The 25947-nt window shown below is 45.4% G+C and overlaps 1 protein-coding gene across 7 annotated transcripts in view; it reads right to left on the bottom strand.

Annotated features, from left to right (window-relative positions):
- The window catches only part of hipk3b (homeodomain interacting protein kinase 3b), a 37242-nt gene that overhangs the window by 9317 nt on the left and 1978 nt on the right, over positions 1–25947 (bottom strand). For 2 of the 7 annotated variants that reach the window (XM_030377366.1, XM_030377373.1), the window contains exons 2-13: positions 21666–22968; positions 10534–10657; positions 5170–5289; positions 4623–4709; positions 4066–4250; positions 3733–3889; positions 2674–2797; positions 2425–2546; positions 2115–2242; positions 1549–1728; positions 1077–1391; positions 730–879 (exon numbers count right to left, since the gene is read on the bottom strand). In XM_030377366.1, coding sequence (XP_030233226.1) covers positions 730–879; positions 1077–1391; positions 1549–1728; positions 2115–2242; positions 2425–2546; positions 2674–2797; positions 3733–3889; positions 4066–4250; positions 4623–4709; positions 5170–5289; positions 10534–10657; positions 21666–22968 — 2995 coding nt within the window. Of the gene's footprint in view, positions 1–729; positions 880–1076; positions 1392–1548; positions 1729–2114; positions 2243–2424; positions 2547–2673; positions 2798–3732; positions 3890–4065; positions 4251–4622; positions 4710–5169; positions 5290–10533; positions 10658–21665; positions 22969–23170; positions 23220–25947 lie in introns of all 7 variants that reach the window. The other 5 variants (XM_030377371.1, XM_030377368.1, XM_030377367.1 and 2 more) reach the window with 5 other exon arrangements.

The raw sequence follows: 25947 nt of genomic DNA, 5'->3' as shown, positions 1-25947 counted from the left end.
GTAGTAAGCGAACTGGACGGTATGTTGTCATTCAAAGAAGAACAGACGACAGGCACTTAAAGCTATTGTTGAGATGAGAGATGCAATGTTATTGTCGCGGCATCACCCGTCACTTTGCTATGATTGGTTGTAGGCTTATCTAATTGCGCCCAGAGGCATTTTGGTCTGCGGCCGTCGGTGACGCCATTGGGCATCTAAAATGAGAGGTTCCAGACTAATTGCAGTGTGCATTTCGTCTGACGATGCCAGGCTATTTGTTTGGTAGTGCTGCTGTGAAATACAATGGAGTTTTGATGCAAAATGCACAGCGAACAAATAGCAGTTTGTCTGCTCATTCAAATATGCTCAATCTTTTAAGCTTTAGATTTGAGAATACCTACACAGGCAACCTCTTTGGTAGCCCACTCGGCTGCCACCGCAATGCTTTTATTTTATTTTTTAAAGGTGTGGGTGTTGACAGGAGCCAAAAGTGGCTGACTTTATCGCAGCATTTGCACAGCGATGTCGAAGTTGTGATGAACACTTTTATCATAAAAAAATGTATTAAACCATTTTTCATATTTTTAAAGATTTTTTTGTTGCCTTTTCCTTATTGAAGTCATCGCTGACGTTGAACGTTCGCCGCCGCCCTAGCCCTAGTGTGCGTGTATGCGTGCGGTGGACAAAGGTGGGTGGGGCGTCACCACGAGGACGGGGACCGGGGGGGGGGGGGGGCGTACGAAGGAGCACCTGTTGGAGTGTTTGCGCGGCGAGGCACTGGACTGGGCCGATGAGGAGGAGGAGCTGGTGCTGAGCGTGCTGTCTGGGCTGCTGAGGGAACACACCCGCTCCATGCTCACGGTGCTCTCGCACGCCTCGCACGCCGCCCCGCCTTTACACCTGAGCCACACGCACGAAGGACAGACACAGACACAACCCCCCCCGGCCCCCCATCAGCCACTGGAGGTCCACGGTCTAAACGAGCCACCTTTAATTGTGTGTGTGTGTGTGTTTGTGTCATCTGTGCGTCGTCTGTTCGTGTGTGTGTCCGTGTGTGTGTGTGTGTGTGTGTGAGGAGGAGCCGGGAGGGAACTCACTCTCCGTGCGCGTGCGGCTGTGCGCCCTCCTCTTCGTCACTGCTGATGGTGATGACGCTGGCGGGGCTGGCCAGGTCGGAGACCCCCATGGCCTGACGCTGCCCCTGGGACGACGCCTCCCCACACGCGGCCTCCTGCCTGCAGCAGCCCTCCTCCACCTCCTCTTCGCGGCCCGCCTCGGGCGCGGCGGCGGCAGCAGCGGTCCGCGCCTCCCCGGGGCATCGGACCTCGTCTACATTCTTGGCTGTGTCGGCCATCTTTGGGGACTGGCATGCTGAGTTTTGGATGTCTATGTGGTGGGAGAAGTTCGTACCCCTGTAGGACAACACAGAGCAGAGGGGTTTGTGAGTCATGTGTGTTAGTGTGTGTGTGTGTTAGTGTGTTAGTGTTAGTGTTAGTGTGTGTGTGTGTGTGTGTGTGTGTGTGTGTGTGTGCACGCGTATGAATGCATGCGTGTATGCCTTCTAGATACCTTTCACCATACCTGTTGACACAGGGCTTGTTCCTCTTGTTGGCAGCAGGCTGTGGCCATACCACATGGGCAATGCCTATGCTGATTGGCTGCTGGGCAGACAGGGTCATTTGGTTGGACAGGAGGCTCTGAGGGTGGGCAATCATGGTGCTGTAATGGTTGCCATGGGAACGCACTTTCCTGCAACGAGGAGACGGTGTGAATTGAGCAGGTGAATTAGAGCCATTAGCAATAGGATGGTGTGAACGCGTTAGGCCGGAAGGGCAAGTATGACTCATCCATCATTAATATTCAGCACACTGTATCGGGTTCAGCCATTCCCAGTGGAGTGCTTAGCAACTCCAACGAAAAAACAACAATGCAAACTACAGAGACAAACAGAGACTCAAATGTCCCCGCTAATAACCATGATGCAGATCGGCGATTGACGTGGCCCTGACAACGGTACACAAAAGATTGAACTGCGTCTAGGACACGCACTGAATAATGAATCGAACACGGTCGATATGCAAGGGCAACAGATGCCACGCTGTCACGCTGTTGCCACGGCGACGGCGAAGCCTCACCCCCACTCTGCCAGCCTCTGCGGGCCCGCCACAGTGTCAGACGCCAGTGTGGTTGGTGGAGGGGCCACCGAGGTCATATGGTTCCAGGCGGGGACCAGGATCTGCTGAGCGCGGTTGGACCAGGTCTGCTGTGGTGTGGAGGAGGAGGAGGAGGAGGAAGAGTGCAAGCACAGAGACACTGTGACTTGATATCCGACTCATATCTCGGCCGAAGTTAGACCGAAAAATGCATGTCACTCTGCGTGATGCACGCAGAACTGTTAATTCTATGAAATGTAGTCGCAGTGATAATAGCTACCGTCCTGCTTACCTGGGTCATGACTCCGGGTCGGATCTGGAGGGGTTGGATGGGGGGTGCCTGAGTGACCAGAGGGACAGCAGTGTCCATTCTAACAGAGTAGCCTGACGGCTTGGCTCCATTGGTGGGGATTCCTGGGGACACGGGGGGGGGGGGGGGGGGGGCATGAGACCTCACAACATACAAAATACATCTGGTAATGACCCAACATGGAGCAGGCGAGGCGTGAGAGTACACACGGGGAAAGCAGGGCATGTTTACCTTGGATGGTCGGGGGGCACAGAATGAGTGCCTGCTGAAATGAATCGCTGCAGCCAAACTGCACACTTCCTGACTGCATCGGTATCCCAGGATGCATCACCGAGGGGGCTGATGGGGCTAACCCCTGCAAGAGAGAGACCCATGGTTCAAGTCAGAAGAGAAGAGCGTGGAGGGGGGTATACCTTCAGATAGCCAGCAGAGGGCGTCCTTTTGGGTGAAAAACCCTGCTTCCTAACAAAGCCCAGAGCCACACAAAGAACAGAGAAGCATGTGCCTTTCCCAGCGGATCATGGTTAACTGGTCCCACTGCTTACGTGTGTGGTTGTAATCACATTTACTGAATAAAGGGCAGCCAGATATATATGGTTAGAGCCTGCTCCGCACCCCATCATACTCCCCGCACTCTCACGATAGGAAGTAGAACAAAGCATTCATTCAGAGCCCTAAGACTGACAGTTCGACTTCCTCTAAGAGCAGGCCAGCTGTAAATCTTAGCCTTGTGACTGTGAATTTGGTGATGAGTTTCATCAAAAAGACAGTCAATATACTAGTGTAACACACAGAAGTATATTCAGCGTGTACAGCACACCCTCTGGAATATGAAACCCTTCCTTACACTTGCTCTCAGTACATTCATGAGGTCATTCAATTAAATTACATAACAATGGAAAAAATATATATAACGTTGAGGATGTAGCTGCTTCAGGATGACATCAGATACCCATTCCTTCCCTCAGCAACAAGATCGATTTGCATGGTTACCATGACCTCACCACCGTGACGTTGCCGGTTGCCACGACAGCACGTCTACCAGCATACACAGAAAAACCGGCAAGGTAATTGCCTTTGTCTGAATGAGGAAGAAATCGGATAAACTGCATATTGCATTTCCTGGCCCTGCCGTCAAGAGAGCAAATCCTTTTCCACGGGGTGAACGAACATCAACGTTTCTGTCTTGCAGAAGGCACACAAGAGATCCTTTTGGATACTAATGATTAAAGGTGTGTGGCTTCGAGGGTTCAGGCATACAGATAAACGCATCCGACCGGAGCCACTTACTTGTGTATGGACAGCGGCCATTTTGCTGAACGGGTGGTTGACTGGGCCGTTGGAGGGGGGCATGGGTCGGACAAACTGACCCTTGTTTCTGTTCATGGCGTCGTACGGTCCGGGCCGTGTCCGGCACACGTCCATGATGTGGAAACATGACTTGACACTAAAGTGGCGCGTGAGAGAGGGTGAGAGAGAAAAGAGTGACAGACAGACAATGAGAGTGACAGAGAGACAGGGGGAGAGATCAGCAGGGAGGTGGGTAAATAAACAGTCAATGACGAGAGGCGGTATAGGTAATGCAGGACTTGGAAGCGGGGGGGGGGGGGGGTCTGGACTCACTGGTTGCTATGGGGGAAGTCGGGCAGGTGTTGCATGGTGACAAAGGGGTGGTTGAGGGCCTCGGCGGGGGCTATCCTCTTCTCCGCGTCGATCCACAACATCTTCTTCAACAGGCTCACAAACTCCCGGCGGTCAGCCTTCTCGGCCAACAGGTCGCTCCCCTCCAGATTCATCACCAAGTTCACCTGCCGCAAGGATGGTGGTTGAGGAGTCTGTGTTTGCAACGTTCATTTGCAGGCAAGATTCAATTCTGTGATATAAATTGCGGAATACACGCGATACTAATATCAATAGATGTAAGAAAGTGTGCATTTTAAATTGAACCCTGGGAAATGTTTTGCAAGATTTGCAGAAGATCAAAAAGAAATGATGCACTAGGCTATTCTGAACAGTGAACGTGGACACACTCATTTCGTGTGAATAGCGCAGCCGGAATTTCAGAACAGTCATAAGATCGGAAAATCGAGTGTGAGGTTTTGAGCTGACCTGCCCCAGTTCTAGATAATTTTAGAAGGTTCCTGTCTGTATGAGTTCGACTTCCTGTGGTGTCAACGTACGTGCACTATGTCATCCAAGCTGCTGAAAATGTACTTCCGGGCTTCCTTCGACTTCATTCCTGTCTCCTTCTCATGCTCATCCGTCGACTGTTGGGAGAAAGAGATAGGAAAAGAACAAATACAAAAAATGGCAACATTTAGTTTGACTCAATGCCCATTTAATTTATGTTCCTCTAATATCAAGCCATTTCCATTTAACAGGCAACACAAATCATTTTGGATAAACAAAAACAGGTTTGGGCATTTGGGCATTTATCCAGCGTACGCTCCTTAAATACCTTTCATGTGCCAGTTCTTTTTGCAACGTTGAAACATGTGCACTCATTCGAAAACTCCCAAAAGGCAGTGACCTACCCTGCTTGTCAGTTGAATGGCGCGTGGATTTCTGATAAGCCCCTTTTCACCTAAATGCTTAAGGAGGTCATAATTCGAAAGGAGGCCATTTTTATCGCTTTTCAATTCTTATCACGGTCCTTAAAACCACTGAAGCAACACCAAAATTGTCCTCTGAACGCATCACGCGCTCGCTGAATCTTAGGACCCCCACCTTTAGTCTCCATGGTGCGTAGGGCGAGTCCGGCTCTCTGCAGAAGAACCTGCCCGTCTTGGTGCCCGCGTTCAGCAGAAGCTCTCCCGGGGACCCTTGTGTCTGTGAGATGTAGCGGATCTAGGAGAAACGGGGGGCACATCTCCGAGTCAGCATGTGAAGGGTTGGAAGAAAAAATACGGTAAAAGGCAATCTATGTAGCGAGGGAGTTATGGTTGCCAATAATTCCTTCTTTTTTTTTTTCTTCACCCGACAGCCGTCATTGCCTCCGTGTGCCGTACAACATCACAACCCGATCCGGGGCCCCTGCCTTAATGGAAACTGACAGCAGCCTTCTGCAGCGTGGTAATACGCTACAAGGACATCCAGGTTAGAGTGCAAGGCCCTTTACCTTCACATCACTCAGAGGCATCGACAACAAGCCATCAGAGATGCTCTGGGCTAGGGGTGGTCTGCGTGTGGGGTTGGGGGGGGGGGATTGTGTAGCATGCCGCAGAGACCTTGAGGTTAGCACGTTGCAGAGAAATGCCAGGTCACACCCATCCCGTGCACTGACGTGATGCGTGTGTGCAACTTCAGGGTCAGACCCCTCCCCCTCCCCCCCCCCAACATCACCCCCACCACCGCCTTTAAAATCCGACGGCCAAGTTCCGGCGGTCAGGGCACCCGTCTTGCACGGTCGGGTGCCTGGCTGACGAGGGGCCCGCCGGTGTCCTTCAGAAGCGAGGGTGTTCACACGCCAGCTTCTGACTCAGAGGTCCAATGGGTGGCGCGGCTGACGTCAATTGCACGTAGGTGCGAGGGGAACAGCTCCATTAGATATGAAGTGTTGCTTAGGGGCGAGGCGAGACGAGACGGAGACCGGCCAGGGCCAGGTAGAGGGCCGGTGACCAGGGAGATTGAGGCAGGCGTAGTAGCAATGTTGTTTGCGTACCGCGGAAACGACTGTGTGTCGAAGCCTCTTGCCACATACGCACCCTCTGTTAAAAACACAAACGTCCATATCTAGGCAAACACAAAGCATTGTATTGCTTGAAATCCTAACAAAGACACTAACAACATTCCTTTACGGAATGGGTTTAGTTAAGGGTTTAGGTCCGATAGCCCCAGCATAGCGCCATCTGTATGCGTAGATTTTTCAAAAGCTAAAATGGAAACTTTACACTTAAGTTTCTCCGGGGAAAGGTTTCTGAAACAAGGATAGTGCAATCCCAATAGACCTACCTAAACTTCCACATGTTTGGATGAGATTATGGGCGAAGCTGGTCAATATTTTACCGCCTGCATGTGATACAGGTAACTGCATGTGACTGATTAATGGAACACACCAATGCCATCACTATATTGTACCCTGGGCCATGAGAGACTGCATCCCCTTGGATTGTGATGGCCTGTACGGTGGTCATGTCACACCTCCTCTACTCTTTGTCATTAGGGCTTGACACAATGATGGAGCGCCCCACCAAAGGCACACCTAAATCACCTAGCTTTATAAGACAACGTGGGTGTGCTCCTTAGTTACGGTCTGTGTGCACTGTGCAGGTGCGGGACACTTTATTCACCCGTCACTGCTCTCGCTACCATATTTGATTTAGACACGTATGGCAAGGCACATCGTCACTCAAAATGTCTTGCAGTTTAGTCCCATTCTGTCCCTCAGACTACATCAAGGGTACAACAGGAGAGGCGCTGGTTAACTTATGTTTACATTCACATGCTTTTGTGCAGCGTTTAAAGCCGCTTTGAAATGCCGCTGCGGTGACCCATTACAGGAACTGCAATTGCGAACCGAAACAAGAAAAGAGCAGCGAGGACAGGGAAATTCCTAGTGCAGAAAAACCCTTGCTTTTGGTGAAAGGCGAGCCACAGCAGCCCTTCTGACGAACCCACTGACGTAAACCTACGGGTTTAAAGAGAGCTTAGCAACAAGCTCAGGCCTGTAGCCGCAGATAGGAGGCTGTGGCTCAGGGAGCAGGCAAAACAGAACACGCCTCTATACAAAGAGGCATTCATAATGACAATGCAAACAGAAGTTGTTTACTTTGACTACCAACCAGGCGGGACTCCTAATCGATAACACCTTAGTGTCAAAACTACACCGCCCCCCTAATTGAAACGACAATGTCCATCATACACCTCCTCCATTGAGCTGGGGCCCTGAGTTTAGGGAGCTGGCCACCATGCATTCCTTGTGTTGCTCCTGAGGCCTGGTAATGTTGGAATTCATGAATCACTCCCTGGCTTAAACAAAGCACAGTGTTCCTCTTGAAAGGAGCTGTCAGTAGAAGAAGACATAATTTTAGGATGCATAAATCGGGATGTCCGCCAGGCAAACAATACCTATGCCATCCTAGGACTGCACATGCACTAGCTGTTTATAGTCTTTTCCATAAAATTTCTTATTTTCTGGGGGCATCGAGGACCAAAGCGACACCAGGGTTAAATTAGCATAATAACGAACATAAAAAAAAAAACATGAAGTGTTGCATTTTATCACACACACACACACACACACACACACACACACACACACACACACACACACACACACACACACACACACACACACACACACACACACACACACACACACACACACACACACACACACACACACACCTCCCTCCAGCCCACCAGCCTAATGAAAACAAACACTTACGACAGCATAATCTGTCTCCTGCCTGCAACACAATACAAGGGTGAGAGACAGAGATCCAGATAAACACAATTGAAGAGCCGGACAAGATGAGAAGCACACAGGGAGAGGGAGATAGGGGGTGGAGGAATTCCCAGGTATCAAGAGTGGCAGGGCTAACTATAGCCGGGTGGGGGGCTGAAAGGCCGTCCGAGTATTGAGCAGGGCTGTCACGCGACACATGAAGAGCCGGGAAGCAGCCCTCCTTAGGCACACGCTACTACTGAAATGGTAATAGTGGGGAGGTAAGTGAGGCGATGGGGGTGGGTACAAGACGATGGGGGGAGGGGGGGGCTGGGAAGCTGCAGCCCTCCTTAGGCACACGCTACTACTGAAATGGTAATGGTGGGGAGGTAAGTGAGGCGATGGGGGTGGGTACAAGACGACGGGGGGAGGGGAGGGGGGGGAGTGAGGATGGGGGGAGCCAGGGGAAAGAGTTGGGAGTTAAAAATACATTGTGCTGCGTGGGATGGAACCAGACCCCATGCAGAAAGATAAGAGGGGGGGGGCTTGAGGAGGGGGGGGGACAGCAGCAGCAGCCCCTGGGGGGCTCCGGCAGCCGAGCCTTGCAGGACGACTCTGTGTCATCCCACACCAGAGGCATGCTGGGAAACAGGAGAGAGCCTGTGACACAATTAGCCTCCGGCCACGGTCCTATGTGCGGAACGACATGTGATGAATTCAACATTTAGTGGCTATTAGTATTGAAAATGGCCTAAGCAGGCCCCAACGACACCATCGGTGTAGTGAGAGTCTTCCGGGCAGCAAATTGGGAGCGCCCAAAGAGTCAAAGTTAAACGGGTCATTACTACAGGACTGTGAGTTGAACGGTTAGTTGCGCCTTAGGATCGTTTGATAGTAAAACTAGACTCAAATCACGTTTGAGTCTAGTCAGCCAAAACGTCTCTTTGGCTTAAGCTCCCAGGAATTCCTCACAAATTACCTTCAGCAATGTAACAGTCAGTAGTCCCTTTTAGTGCCAGCAATAGCACAAGCCCCAAACTTTAAATATCAAAGGTTCAGTACGATTTTAAGATAGGTACATTTAATTGGGCTGCTGCAACGCATGGCTGATCCAGACACAACCAAATCGGTTTATTGTTCATTCTTAAAAGTTGCACGGTGGCGTTCTCTGGGTTTCTGTTAGTTCAAAAGGTCAGTGCCTTAACGCCATCTGCCAAAAAAAAGAGAAGTCTGCCGGATTCTACCCCCTTTTTCGCTTTTTCCACCTCGTTTTCATGAGGTTTTGACTCTTCATCTGGGTCTAAAATCGTTTTTTTCTTTCCAGCACGTGGTCTGTCCTCCCTCCCCGCCCTCAGGCTTCCCTATCCGTCTGTCGGTCTGAGGCTTTCCCACCCCTCCCAGTGGGGACCCTTCTGAAGAACCTTGCCTGCTTGAAGAAGCTTTGGTGAAACTCTGATCTGCCCGTACGAAAACAGATTCATATATTTAGCTCTACCAAGGAGGTGGTCGGGTCTCTTTTAGGAGGTGTTGAGTTCGCCCTTCTGTCATAGGCCTGGGGAGAGTTTGAAAAAATATGCCACGCATAAAAATAGGTTGGCAGGGCTGTGGTCTGCAGTGCCCCCCCCCCCCCCCCCCCGAGTGCTGTAATGCAGCATAAGGCATGGGGCAGTCCCTGCATCAGCAGACATGCTTCAAGCCTAGCCTGATGCTCTCTGTTGGACAGCGTCAGGCTAGATGGACTCCTGGGGTGGAAGCCGCTCTGCATGAGCCTGGATCTGTCTCATCCCAAGAAGTCTGAGTAGGGCACCCCACAAACACCCACCCCCGCCAGACGGTTCAGTCTACCACAAAGAGGCCTCATTCCTATTAACTATGGAAAACAACACCACTCTTTGGGCCTGTTACAGCCTTCCACCAGAGGCTGGGGTCCCGCTCTTGTCTCACATAAGCCATGCTTCTTCTACCCTTTGTTTCTTCCCTGCAACTTCTCACAAGCCCAGTGTTCTCCCCGAGTGCTTTTTCTATCTTATTGGGTACACAGCAAAAACCTCTTTAGCTAGGGAGAGAATCACATATACTAGATTTTAGCCACATGGGCTTGGTGGTGACCATCCCTTTTTCTCACCCTTTCTTTAAGACAACTGGCTTGAGAGAAGGGTGTCCTCACATACTCAGCCACAGCCTGTCCATCATGAGACCAAACCATTCTCTCTTGTGGCTGCTTATTTTCATCCATCTTCCCGACTGACAGGTCCAGCAGAGGGACAAGAGGGAAGGATAAGACTAGTGTATGGCTAATGTAGTTAGGATAACAGAGGGCAAGCATTGTGTTACTGGAGATGTGTGACTGGAGGGTCAGCTGTTTGGACAATCCTAGGGGGGTGTCACAAAAGTGATAAGAGGAGTTAGGTGAAGGAATGAGGACAAACATGTTCTAGCAAATTGACTTCCGTTATCTGTCAACACTGTTATCCACAAGCAAATCAAGGGACCTTCTAAACTGAAAATAGACACATAAAGAGATAGTGCGTCAGAGAAAGAAACCAGTCATGAGTAGGGGTACAAAGCTTCCGTTTATGATCACAGAGGCAGGAAGTGGGTGGGGGAATAGAGGCAAATGACACATACAAAAGGCGGGAGGAGGGAGACCACAATAACACAAGAGCGGCTTACAGCTAATAAGTGAGGAATTAGAGGCTGTTTACCTGGTCATACTCCAGGGAGCCCGGGTACAGAGGCCATCCCAGGAAGAGCTCTGCTATCACACAGCCCAGTGACCACATATCTATGGCTTCACAAAACTGCAGTCCCAGGATAATCTCTGGAGCCCTGCAAAGGGGAAGCAAAATACACAACTGTCAAGGAGCTGTCAAAACAAAAGTTGATGCATAGCATTATAGACCTTGTAAGTGACTGCCCAAATATGGCAGTGGCACCTGCAGCAGCAAAACAAGCTGACGCTACTCACTGACCTAGACGACCATTAACATATGTATACCCAATTCAGAATTTGACTAGGACCTGTAACAGGAGCACAGAGAGACATGAGCAGAAACTATTGACTGAAAAAGTATCCTTTTTGGAAAGCAAGGAAGTTGTGCAGACTTTGACAGAGATGCTAACTTGAAAACCCTGTTCCTTTTTCACCAAAGAGAAGTGTGGAAATGTAAGCAGAACAATGATGATTATTAATAATGATGGATCAGATAATGGAATAGTTATAAATCTCCTAGGCAAAAACACAAACGTTGAGTTCACTTTAAATAACAAAAGGTCATATTCAAGTCATCGTCTACACACGCTTGCCATTGTCATTGTATTCTCCATTAAACAACGCCATTAGCCACACAGCTGCTTAAAGCAGATGCTGTGGCTCTTCTGCTGAAAGGAGCTCAGGTGTGCTGCTTGACAATGCGACAGCAACAGTTGTGAGCCAGCTATCTCTGTGGGTCCCATCCAGCCGGAAGTCAAGGGGATAAGCTAGTGGGTTAGCAGGTCAGCGTGGCCGGGGGGTTAGAACTTAAGAGAGGCTGAGTCGTCTGGTACTAAGCGCTGGGAGAATTAGGAGCGCAGTCACTACTCTGTCCTGAAGCTAAGTGCTACTTACTGTAACCGCAAGTAACACCGTAATAGCACCGTGATAGGGTGTCCACCGGGTAGGTGCTGCTGACGCAGCCCTGTCAGCATCCATATGGGTAAGACCGCCTGACAATTGTCCCTGGGCCAATGTTTTGAACACAACCCATTTCCTACAAGTCCTGGTACATGTCTCCATATGGCTCAATATTATGACGATGCAGTAATCAACTAATTCATGTTAACTTATTACTAGAACACAGAGGCAATGGAAAGAAGTAAGAAGAAGAAGTTTTAGTGTATGGAGGTATTTGTTTAACACATAAACCCAACCATGAAGAAAGCTTTGTTTCTTTGTTTACAGCCATTTTTGTTTAAATGAGTGCCAAAATGTGTCACGTATCCTCTTCAGCATGCTGGCCAAGTGCCTTTCCCTAGCCACCAATTTAAGACAAACATGCGTGCTGAACCGGGATGTTATTGTGGTTGGATTCTAGTAAATGATGGGTCTTTAAATCTATTCCAAGTTACTGCAGTACATATAGAAGCGTGTGACCATGTTCCTTCACTGCAATAAAAATTACAAAACAAAAAACAACAAATAAAACACACCACCAAAACTCTTGTAACCCCTATGAGCTTTTTGACTGACTTAAGTTAGAAATACAAAGCAGGACAGGTGCTTTAATACCGAGTCTATCTAGAGAGAGGTAGACAGCCTGGCTGTGAAATCCTTTCGTCTTAGCTCACTGTGGTGAGCGATGGAACATGCGTATGGCTGGCAACAGCCAAACTAGGCACCACCAAAATAAGCTCCAGATATTCAATCTCATGGTAAAAGCAAATGCATGGCGCAGCTGGTACAGTATGTAGCATAGCTGCAGAAACCCAGCAGGCAGGCATGTCAACCATTTCAGCTTCAAAGACTATGGTACATTTAAGAAGTACATCCATTTTCCGACCGGCGCTCGGCTCATCAGTTGATTCTATGCAACACTGCCTGGCTATTCTTACGCTCATCCCTTCACCTTTTATGATCACAACGCTTAAAAAAAGACACATTCAATATTCACTGACTCTGTAGTTTCACCTCCAGACCCTCAAGCTGTCACAATTTATGTTTTACATTGACATTTAAGTAACCACCGTGCAGTCAGCATAAGGAGGTGATCATATAGTTAATTGCAGGCCTGAATTGTATAATATAAATTCAGAGCATGTACACCTACTTACGCGATGCTTATCTTATTTGCATAACTTATTTAATCTCTAGCCAAGATGTGAAGAGCCAAAAGGAACCGACTGTTGAGTTCAGTGGATAAGCTGATCCTGTTATTGTCTTATTCGGTGCAATACAAGTCTTTGACTCATGCCTAAGGTAGGAAAGTCAATAACACAGACCTGACAAACTTGTGCATGACATGCAACAATTATGTACACCTTATTAAAGAGAAAATTACAACATGTTTACATGATTATATACGACAGTGTAGAAAATGCATTCCTCAATTTATTGAACCAATAACCTCCATTAACCATGTAGGTTTTCCAGGTAGACAGACAAGGCAATTGGTTGCCTAAGCAAGGGCCATAGAAACACTTAAGTATGGGAATACAACCTGTTGGCCAGCTCAATGCAAAGAATGCAAACTTTGAACTACTTAGAAGCTACTTACTATGTATAAGCAATCAGGAGAGTGTGGGGTTATGATCAAATTCAACCGCTAGTTACAATGCCTTATGTTCTGCGCTAGGTTATCAATTGGTGAGTATGCACATTTTGGAAAAAAGATCCACTACAGTGGATAAACCTGAACAGGGCATGGACATCAGAAAGAAAACAATCTCTTAACATAGTTGGGGATCAGACGTTGGGTGGTGCTGACGGTTCACAACTCAGGATGAAGCGGTGGCTGTCACAACGCAGCGTTAAATCTCTCAAAGCACTCGATTTATAATTATGTTTACCTTGGACTTTCACACAAATCATATCCGGATGTTTATAGAAATATGCCATGGAGGTACACTTGACAACCTTGCACCAAAACAGCTTATGCATCCACTGACATTAAAAGATTATGCTTTTTTCTCCAAGAGGAAGGAGAAATTTACATCCAAGGAATCTAAATGCATATTACAGGCCAGATATCGTATTACAGGAGCCCCTGTAGAAATGTATACACAGCACAATTGCATAACTACAACTACATAGCGTTTTCTGCGCAACCGACCATCGACCAATACCGACTAATGTTTGCTCTCCAAAAAAACAGTCACAATCCAAGTAACCCTGCTTGGATGTTTGTTGGATGTATGATCACCTCCTTATGCTGACTGCACGGTGGTTACTTGCTGCTTGTTGTGACATGAGGCAAGGGGGCTTGTGAAATGGCGTTTTAATTACTAGGAAAGCTACCACTTCCAAAACTAACGGCGCTGTTAAAAGATTGCCAAAATTTATGTGGCAGAAGGAGACATTTGTAGGAGTCCATCTATACCAACTAGAAAACAATCAATCCAGCTCATATGTCCTCACTGGTATTCCTGGAAACCAAATTTAATTTATTTTCTTAGGATATGCAGTGCAGACCAGAGAGAGGTTCAAGAACAGTGAAAGGGGCAGCAAGATTCCTTGTGATGCTTGAGTCTCATGTGTTTTGGTCTTCACACACACACACACACACACACACACACACACACACACACACACACACACACACACACACACACACACACACACATTCTATATTTCCATTAGGGCTAAAAAAATAAAAGTGATTTGTTACCGTTACTGACTGGAAATCAGTAAGATTCATTTATTTTTATTTTACCATTCAATAGTTAAATAAAGAAGTTTATAATATAAATTAATCAGCCTGGCCTAATGGAAAGAGCAGTTTTTATGTTGACTGCTTCCGATGTTGTGTTGGTCATACTAAAGAATGATTTATTTATTTTTTAGTGAATTAATACACAACATAATGAACTTAATAAATTATAAAAATCGCACATTGAATCGCAATCGCAATATTGGTCAAAATAATCACAATTAGATTGCTTCCCCAAATCGTTCAGCCCTTATTTCCATTAAATAGACTAATTGATTTCTGTTAACCACTCTTTTTACACTGACGCATGTATCGTTGCTAGTTTGTAACTGGCGCAGAGCGTTCTTTTCCCTCCACCGCCACGCATCGGTAAATAAGGGAATGATCTTGCGCCCCAAGGGGTGGTTCGGCGAAAGGAGGAGTGCCTGCGCAAATGTTCCCTGGTGCTATTTTGCAGTTTCAGAAAACAATTCCGCCACAAACCAGGAAATACCTGGTTTAAAGGCAGTGGCGCGTGTATCGTCACTGCCTTTAAACCACGTTGTTCAGATGCTATTTTAAGGGCGCATGCATAATGTTGCTTGTGCATCTCGTGCATACACATTGCTTCTCTCATCTACCTAGCCATACATTATTTGTAAATTATTTGGGAAAGAACAGCTGATACAGCGGTAATAAGTTGTACTTTTAAATCAATGCATCTGCAAACACCGTACAGCAAACACATATTTCTTAACACAGACATCTTGTACAAACCCATAACTTTTAGGATTGATGAGTATTTGATCATGAGAAAAAATTGTTTTACCGCGAGTGAGTGTTAAAAAGAATGAACGAATGCGGGCACGCGTGTGTGCATGTGTAAAATAATGAATGAATGCGGGCGCGCTTGCGTGCATCCATCTGTTTAAACACGCGCAAACTTAACACTTAACGCATAATACAGTCCTTGGCAATGTATATTAACACATGCATGGGAACACAAGTCGATAACGATAATGCATATAATACTGGTGAGAAACGATGTTTGTTAATGTATTGCGTATATCATTAAATAGAACCAGTTACCGCATATCATACGTGTGTTAAGTTTTCTTTGCCGAAATTTATTTGAGGACTCTGTTTTTCTGAAGTTGTGGAAGAAAACGCTATTCCATGTGTGAATTATCAATTATCCATATTATTTGCCCATAAACTGAGCCATTTGAGTTTAAAATTCATGCGGTCATGCATCTGCCTCATCGGTGATTGCAAACACGATGTCAAAATATCAACTCTTCAGATTCAAATGCACTCATGGCTCTTAAAGAGGATAGATGGGAGATGGCACTCTCATTGGTTTATTGCACGTTTCACTCAAACCACACCTACGGGTAATTAGGCTACTTCAGGCCAACCCTTTTTAGTCATTTATCCGCTGGTGAAATAGCAACATCGCCATAGAACCGCCCTTAAAGCTACTTGCTTCTCACTTGCGTTTCATACCGTTTCAATAGGGCCCAGAGTGGCATCTTCATTAGATGAAACCATTCAGATACATGATTGAAGGAAATTAAGTATTTTGGGGGGGGGGGGAGTGAGAGTATGAAGGGTTTTACATAATGATGAGAAACGGACTGGCTTTCTACTCAAAACACAACTGGGAAGTTCCTAGATTTGAACGTGCAGAAAACACAATAAACACATCCACGGCTGTCCAGCCTTGACCAGTACTTAAATTAAAAACCTGTTGACAAAGTCAGAAATCAAGAGAGATAAGGGCATGATTTAGTATTATTCACCAGTCGAGCATTAGGGGTATTATGTCTGTAATGTGATGCCTTTATGCAGTTCAACGGTTAGGAATAAATGTGTACGTGTGCAAAATGAGAACTGGCCACATCTTGACAGGGGAAGTCCAACCATGGTTGAATTGAAATGACATACTCCAGAAAATTCCATATCACCAAGGCTATCAAGAAACCACCTTCAGTAAATATGAAACAGAGAAAAGAATAACAAGCTTTCATGGCTCGGAGGCTAAGGTATCTAGATTAGCAATAGGTGGTTAGGTTTAGGTGTAGGGCTATATCGATAAATCTCATCACAGTGGTCTGGCGATATACTTAGGCTGAATATGCTGCCTGTACAATCAAATCGTATGTTTCAAACTCAAGCAGATGATGTTACCTAAAATATGAACACAAGTTATGAATAATCGATTTTGCACTTCATTTAGTAAATATTAATGCATTCAAGCATGAAGCTTCAATCTTGAGCCTTACTTTTGGGGAATCACAACATTGGTGATGAACCAAACCTAAATACACAACTGGAGCAGGTCCAGTGTGGGACCATTGCATTGCAACAGGTATTGCGGCCAGGGCCAACCCAGCACTGAAAATGTAATTGAATGACAAATGAAGCCTAGACTACGCGGCAACACTAGATGGATCTGATGTTCCCCTGAAATTCCAAGAGGAAGCATCATTGTTTTGGCCTCAGAGCCTCTAGCACATTTTTGCGACTCCCTTGTGGGTTGTCGTTACCCAATAGCATCAAGACTTTCCCCAGTCACAGAGTTCAACCGCCTGTTTCTTCACTACAACAGCTGGTTCCCTTCCTCCCTGCTCTGCCCATCGGTCTCTCATCCCGACAGAGGCCAAGAAGGAAGGCTGCTAAATGTCCACGGAACAAACACAAACATAATGCATGGCTGGATACCAGAACAGGCAGGGGATGTAGAGGTCACTAAAGAAAACTTCAACCTTAAAGGAAAATAACTGTCCGTCACTGTGCTGACATCACACAGGAGGCAGGGTCAGGGATATCCCCTACCTCGGAAAAAATAAAATGTGTTTTCTTTGCGATAGGGAATTTGTTTTTTTTTTAACTAACCATTAATTTAGGCCCGACAGTGGTGACTAAACATAAAAAATGATGTGCATGTTTATGATTGCACTTCTCAGCTATTGAAGACATGAATTCATTGGAGCTCCAGGCTATCTTGAGTTATGTAAGGCAATTGTACAATAACAGAGGGACTCCATAAAATGCACATTTGGTCTTTAGTTTCAATGTAAAAAAGGCGAAAGCAGATTTAATTTGAAAATCCCATCAACAACTCAATTAAAGGTTTACCTTTGGTTACAAGTTAAGACGAAAAGTGATTTTTCTTCATCCTAATAAACAGTCAAACATCAAAGTCTACATCACGGTATGCTAGTATACCATAGGGTCCTGTGCACTTTTATACGTCTTGTGGTATTGATGAAAACCTACTTTGTATTCATGGCCGATTGCCTTTCATGGATCAATTCTATGTTATACAAATACAAGTCAGCATGAACAGAGTTAAGGTTACCCATGGGAACACCAAAGCTTAAATAATGTGGCATCACCTATCATAAATCTCAATTGTGTCCCAACCACTGGCACTGCTGAGATAAGCATATAAAGTTGCACAGTCAAATGCAGGTAAAATGTGATATTAAATGGTTTGACATCAGGGTAGCCAGGAATCATTTTCACTATCGCTAAAACAGATGAAGAATACGAGAAGCAAAGAAATTATCTCTTAACATTCAATGCTGGGATCTAAGGAAAATGAAAAAAAGTGTGCGAAAGTTATGTTGATGACAGAAGAAATTACAAAACCGCTGGCTCCATAATGGAAGAATGGAGCCTTTCTGGAAGTCTTTGAGGGACTGTAATTCTATGCACCCTCATTAAATTCTGAATTATTCATTGGAGCACAGAGAAGGTTCAACACAACAGTGACGTCCTAGCTCTGGATTTATGGGCACTTCAGTGGAATGATACATATGGAAAAATAACATGGGCAAGAAATTTCATTGAGTTTCTACTTCTAAATGAAACGCAAATATCAGCGCTGTTGGATTCCACACCAGTTTGAGCCTATAGTTCTTCAGAGGAATCCACATTCTGACGACGCAAAAAGAAAGCAACAAATTCCAGGCCCACCTGTGTACAGTCTGTCACTATAAATCATACCATTATGTGTAAAACACACAAGGTGGTTGTACAAATTAATTGTAAAAGGATGGAAAGGGTCCAGTTTATATTCTATTACTTTGCACAATAATAGTGTCTGAATATGCAGCACACAAACAAAGAATGCTTAGAAAACATTCAATTGTTTAACCATCTTGAATCAAAAAGGGTGGTTGGTTAACACAATTTTGGACTGGGTTCTGACATGCTTTTTTAATATTTTGACTGGGTTTATGTCAAGTTAAAGTGTCTGTTAAATGACTAAATGGTCAATTTAAAGTGGGACTTTAACAGTTTTATCGTTCCTACCCATTATTGGATAGGAATGACACAATCCCTCTGTTTTAAGCCACATGTCAATCACAAATAGTCCAGATTTAACCTCAAAACGAGCTCATCTGGATTGATCAAAGACACTGTTTTCATCAAAGACGGTCAGGCATACAACAATACATGCCTGCCTCCAGACAGTTCCTGGGCATCAGTGGACGACAGAGGAACTACAGGGAGAGTAGGTTGATGTGGTGGGTGCACAGCACACAGTGTCCACCCCACACAAAATAAAACAAGCAAAACAGCTGACGCTGGAACCGGTTGACCTTGAATCAGTAAGTGAGAGCTCTCTAGCATTTCACTCATTTCATTCTGGACGCCCGTTCGTTTCACCATCTATAGAAGTGAAACCACATTGGCTCTCTTCCCATTAGCTATTTTAAGCACCCCATCACCCACTGTGACTGCACCCTCACAGTTTGTTTGGGTGCTTCTCGGCAAACTGGCATCTATATTATTGCTAGAAGTTGACAAAAGAACGAAAGCAACAAGATCCTCTGCAAATGTATTTGATAGAAATGCCCCTTCTGAACAGACAACAATGAAAAAATATATATATAATATATATAATTTATAATATATTTCCATGTATGCAATTCTTTTGTTTTATGATTCATTTTAGCATTTAAATGCTTTATTCATACACAGTGAGAGTTAGACAGGAAGGGGAGAGTGAGGGGAGGACATGCAGTAAATCATCATGGCCAGGAATCAAACCCGGGTCGCTTCCGTAAGCGACCCAGCGACTAAGTGAGCCTTAAGGGTACGGGCTTTACCCGGTAAGGCACTGGGTCACTCCAAACATAACTGCATTTTGAGGCTTCATAAATGCCATTCTCTGTATAGGCTACATATAATACTACATTTACAACTTTGTACAGGATTAACCGATTTAACATTTTGTTACATAGTGTTTCATTCATTGTGGTTATATGGGTCAAAAGAAACGTGGAGTTCAATGATGACCACATTCAAATTAAATCCAGTGCAGAATCGGAATGAATTGTAGCCAGACCGTGTTATCATTTCGCTTAAGGGGGAAAGACACAAAGTGTTGCAAATGATTCAAAGAAATTTGATTTCAAGCCTTTGAGAATGAACACCTTTCCCCACCAGTAGTAGACAGAGCTGAGAGTCAAGGCAGCTGCACAGCTGACTTCCTGTACGGCAGAGGACTACAGAGCTATTTTGAGCCACTTCCTGAAATATAGTACATTTACCAGAAGAGGAATGCAGACCACGGTGTTTAGCTTGTCCTGAATGTGTGCGTGTTATTCAGAAGAGAGACGGTCTGTTATACATTGCTCTCCGAGTCTGACCTCACGTTTTAGTACAAATCTAAGCAGCCAAAGATAGCAGCCAAAGTGTACCTGAAGTTGAACGCACGGAAAACAGGATTGTTTTGGGTGAATTTTTTAGAACGCTAACCTCAACTGTCAAAACAGGAAGTCTCAGAGTCTCAATCTCTGAAATAACAGAGATCGGCATCCAACCTGCCTATTTGTGTTTCCGTCACCACACAGGGCTTTACTAGTCCACTATGAGGACTAATTCAAATGTAGGCAAATGACCTGCCACAACAGACTGAACTGCACATCTAAAGTCTAAAAAGATATAGATTCAAATCATAATAACCAAAATAGGTTACTAATGTAATCAAAGAAAGGGCACTCTGTGTGTTTGTTTGAGGGAGTGAGTGAGTGAGTGTGTGAGTGAGTGACTGTGTTTTCTCCATCCGCTACTGATGACATGGGGCACAGGATTGGAATTGGATGACGCACATTAAATTAAGCCTTCAGCATGACCAAAGCTAACCTTTGAAACTGCAGGATGAGGCCTGGGGACCTGAGAGCAGGCAGCCACTGCTGTGTATACAGTACATTCTGGTGCAAATTATTTTGTACTATAGCCAACAAGAGCCGGCATCTAACACAATATTAAACAACAAGATTTTCAGGTTTTTCTTCATTATGATTGACATTTTGTAATGGTCCAAAATCAGTTTATGTCAAATTTAGTATTTTACCTGGCAGATTGGAAAAATCAAACACTCAAGCAATAATGACCGGTAATTTTGACATTTTCCTGCAAATTGGTGAAATGTATATCTCATTGGCTGGTGGCAGGTGTACAATTGGAGCCTGGACATTTGTGAATGAATTGTTTTACGATTAAGAATTGTTTAAATTACTTTGACCCTACCCCCGACAAGGGGGTCTTTACTAAACTTTTACAGTGGTGCTGGTGACTGTAGCCAGTAACGGATACATGAATCACATTAGAATTTCACATTTTCATCTTGTATACTGTGCAACAAAAATATACATGACCTTTCTTGCTTAAGAGAGGGGGAGTATGCGTTCCTCCCAATGATAAGACTGTCTTGAAGTCATTTACTTCTTAATGAGGATGGCTACAGAACAACAGCAAAGGCGGTAAGTCATCTATGGAGACCATTTGAGCACTAGACTGTAAAGACTGCTTCACATCGTGCTCACCTCACATTCAGCCCTGCTCTGCAGAGACAAACCAGAGACTGAACTGGGTCGCTTCTTCCTCTTGCATAACGGTTTAGAGTTCTGCAGGCCTATTTTCTTATAAACTAGATCAGTTTTTCCATATCATAAATCACAATTTTCCATACGCTCATCCAAGAAATTCGGCCAAGTAAAAATAAGATTCCGAGGTCCTGCATTACATCTAGTACATTGGTAATGGACTAATGTAATTCTACTGCAAATTAGGATGGCTAAATGACAAAACCATGGGCATTTCTCAAGGCTGTGCTTTGTTTGATTCATTACCAGCAGTCATGGACTTTAGTCATTGTGTCAAAGTATGTTTTTGACCATTGGTTTCCGTTCCCAAGCTGCAGGAACACAAACAGTGTATTCCCTGTCAGCAAACACTGCAGGGGTCAATGTTTTAGGAGCCACAGATGGTATTGGGCTACTACAGGGGGCAGGATGTTGTGCGGCGTGGGACTTCCTTGCTCTGCCTTGGTAGGACATATACAACTCTGCTTTACTCATTAGTCACAACACATGAGTAAAACCTAAAATGAACTTCACCCGTAACCCCTCGTATCCAAAGTTTCCCCAACTCACCTATAGTAGCGGGACTGGAGGTACGTGGAGCACACCGCTTTGGACACATGGCTGGCCGAGCCGAAGTCGATCACCTTCACCCTGTAAGGCTGCCTCACAGGGTCCACCAACATTATGTTCTCGGGCTTGAGGTCCGCGTGGATCAGGCCCATACTCTTCAGTTTTCTCAGGGCGGTTGCAACCTGCTGTAGCACAGGCCGGATCACTTTCAGGGGCAGAGGGCTGAACTTATTTTGCTTCAGGAAATCGTACAGGTTCTGCTCCAGCATCTCAAACACCAGGCAGGTGTGGCTGCGGTGTTGGAAGCATTCAAAGGCTCGCACCAGGTTGTGCTCGTCTGCGTTCTCCCCACTGAGACGGGCTAGAATTCCCACCTCAATTTGGCCCTGCCGCGCGTATGACGGGTGGTTCTTGAGGATTTTCACCGCTACCACCTCACCCGTGCCCCTCTTCCAGCACTTAACCACCTGACCAAATGTGCCCCGGCCCAGGAAATCCAGCACCTCATAGGTGTTCTTCATGGAACACAGGACTTCATGCTTTACCAACTGGTAGTCCCCATCCCCTCCACTTGCGCCTGCCCCGCCAACCTGCTTTGTGGGCACCCCCGCCCCTGCCCCGCCAACTGCTGCAGCCGTAGGCCCGGCTGCATTCCCGACATTCGTTGTTTGCAACATGGCAGGTAACATAGACAGTTCCTCCACTATCTGCATGGCGCTCCCTTGCTTTCCTAGCTCCTCACTTTTACGTTTCAACCCACATCGCTGGAAGCTATCCGCTGTGTTCAAACCTCCACCGTCCTCGTCTTCCCCGTCACCTTCCTCCTCCACGTCGCCCCCGCCTCCGCCTTCTCGGCAGCCCTCTCCCCTTCCCCCTCCTCCTCCTCCTCCTGCCCCTGCTGCTCCACTGCTGCCCACCCTTCCTGTTTCTGTCTGTTGTGTCCGCTGACCCTGCGACGGGACAAAGTCTGCGTCCTGGGGCAATTGAGCCTCGGCTGGGCCTTTCCCCTCCTTCTCACCGGCCGGCTTCCTCTTTACTCCGCGTACCACCACTGTCTGCACCGGGTGCTGTTGTCCACCACGCACTCTGGCGCTCACCGCCGGCTCTCGGCTCACGAGTGAGCGGGCTTGTTTGGTTGCTTGTGCGATGCCGATGGATCTGCCGTTCAGATAAGTCCACGGGTGGGCCCTCTCATGGTAAACACAGCTGCTCGGCTCGACTTTGAGTTTCTTCACACTGCAAAAGGCACTTGTCTGGGTTTGATAAATGTGTGGTGGGTAGACCAAAACTTGTGAGGCCATACCTGTGAAGGGAAGAGAATATAACAACACCATTAGTAAAATCTCAAGATAATACCGACAAGGTAGATTTATCTTCGAGTGCCTCACAAATGTTAACTGCACGTTTTAATCACTTTAGGATGTCAAATGGCCCTGCTCAGGTTTCGTGCTAAAGTTTATTTTTTTAACAACTCCTACAAACTTTGAAACAATCAAAAAATTGACCTTTTACGTTTATTTCCTCCAATGTTCCAATGCATCCCACTCCAGAGCTCTAGACAAAACAAAAAAAGAAAGAGAAAAAAGCATGATGAAGAGATGGCCAATATGGCCAAAAATAACAAGTCTTGTTTTGTATGCAATCGTTTGTGTTTGTTTATCAGCCCAACTAAATTAGTCAACAACTATTGATCCATTGTATCACTCTCATCAAGCTGAGGTTAAGTTAGAAAAATAAAAAGATAAATATGTGTTCTACAATGGGAACAGGTTCATGTTTTATTACAGAGCCTGAATATCCGTCCAAAACATAGTCCGCCTGTCCCTTCTCCAACCTGCTACCGTAACCCGGTTACCTGTAGCCATGCGAAATGCGATAAGTAGGCCTATGCTAATTCCTCAGCTGTGCAATTACGACCGCAACCTGGTTACCATGACTAACGGGGTTGGTTCCCTCTGTATCAAAACATTTTGTATCATGATTACCTGCCTGTTCACTTACAGGGGGAAAAAAGACAGAAGGAAAGGATAGGAATGCCATTTGGATTTGAAAGCTTCAGGCTGTAGTCAGCAACCCTGCCGAAGCCTGGCACCCAATACCTACTACTTCTTAATTTGGGGAGCATTCAATGACATTAAAGCATCTCCTCCCAAAGGTCTTTACCACTTTAATCAACACTACATCCAGATTACTATATTTAGAAACAAAGCAAGCCTCAAACTAGAACACAGAGAGACTCCTAGGGATCTCTAATTTTGAACACTTAAGACTATGATTGATGGTTTGTGCAAATCCGTAGTACTGTATATCTCCACTAATTACATTGCAAAAGTTTATTAAAAGGGAGGGCAATAGATTAAATGAAGGACAAAAAGCAAGCTATTGAATACCTCTGAGTTTGTCGAACACTGAGCTCGGGCTAAGAATAAAAAACGAACTAATTTTATGATGTTATGCTGTTGCATATAGTGTGTTCAGTGAGAAAAGGCAGCTTTTTCTTACAGGACAGTAAACAGAACAGGCTATGAGCTACTTGACTGGCCTGCTGCAAACTGTCCCCATATATATTCATGTTGCATCAAAAGAAAATGTGCTTGTAGTAGCATAAAGTAGTCCAGTAATGCCAGGAAATATGTGTACCTTTGAGAGTTGCTCCAAACAATGCATACCATTGTACAGACTTTATTATTATAATTCCTTGATTTAACAGTCAACTCAGAATCTTCGATATCCCTCGGGGCCCATGAACAATAAGTAGCACCCTTTTTCTTCACTGATGTTGATAAGGGTAGGTCTTCCACTAATTAAACCCACTCATCAGCAAAGCATGGAATTAATGGTCTTCACACAAGCACTGGCCTTTCTCTGCATGTTAGCCTCATGCATTACTAGAGGAGAGTTTACCGGGCCTCACTTTGATTATGAACACTTAATGCAGCAGACAGGTAGATTCACAGTACTGCATCTAAACCTCTGCTTGGTAAAACCAATCAGTAATGTCATCAACACAACCCACAGTTGCAACCTTGGCGCAAACATTGTCACGAAGTTCAAATGTCATACAAAGACAATATGTCTTACGGTTGGAATTTTGCACTTTGTTAAATAAACCTGAAGGATGTATTGTTAAACCGATTAAATCATTCTTATACAATAACTCTTAATGCATGTTAATGGCTAGTAGGATAACCATTTTGTTTATTCAAACAATAAATAAGCACCCATCTAGATGTCCTAGTTTCTTTCATTGTTATTCCCACTAGCTCAAGTGATAATGTTGATGTTGACTAACAAACAGCACAGCATGTGCTGAGAATGATGTGGGGATTAGGAGACTGCCTAAAAGGTGCACAATATTCATTTCATTGTTTAGAAGGCGGTTTGGTGATTCAATATATTTACAGAGTGTAGAACCTGTTACTTAATGAAAAGGCTGACAAATGGCAGCTGTTATCAGTTAGACCATGACATTATTACTACCTGATGCTTGATACTCCTCTAGGGGGGGCCTCAGGCTCCTCCTGTGGTATTATGTTTCGTCCTTCTAAGCTGAAGGCCTTTTTTTTTTACCCAACAGCCTTGAGCTGCTAAGTAATTGCACGTGGTTGCCCTTTCACCCTGAGCACCTCACGACTAAACTGAGAGAAAAATAAACAAAAGGGACACCTGTTGACAACGAACAAATGCTATGTCATTAAAAAAGAAGAAACGAAAACTATGCTTCGCTCAACTGTGTCGGCAGTGGAATTAAGGGCACACCATTTCATCACCACTGAATGATGGGATCATTGAATAACAGGAAGAAAATGAACTGCTCAGTATGCTTGAGGATACCCCAAACCGCACTCTCTTCAAAGAAAATGACGGAAAATGGTACATGTGTGGACTCTTCCTATATAAGCCAAAACAAAAATGAAAGTGAGCTTGGGTAATATATTTTTTGACATTCTGTTCCCTTTAGAAAATGTCAGGGAGAAGCAATACAACAGTTGGCTAGTCCAATTACAGAACTTCCAGTCCTTCCAGTTATGTAAAATGAATTTGCCTCGAATTTAGTTAATCATTAGTTCGTTGTGATGCAGGGAGAGTTTTGTGTTTCGGGGTACTCCCAATAAATGCACACTAACTCATCTGCTCAGTTCACTCAAATAAATAATTCTAAGGTTCTTGTATCCAACATTGTCTGTCTCCTTCCTTTAACCTTAAGCACTTAAATGCGTGTCTACACTGCCTAATGTTATAACAATGTAATGCTGCGCAGTTGGCCCGGACAGTCTGTAAG

This window comes from Gadus morhua, chromosome 14 (genome assembly GCF_902167405.1).
Source record: "Gadus morhua chromosome 14, gadMor3.0, whole genome shotgun sequence".
NCBI classification, from domain to species: domain Eukaryota; kingdom Metazoa; phylum Chordata; class Actinopteri; order Gadiformes; family Gadidae; genus Gadus; species Gadus morhua.
This window is presented reverse-complemented; position numbering and strand designations above follow the sequence as displayed.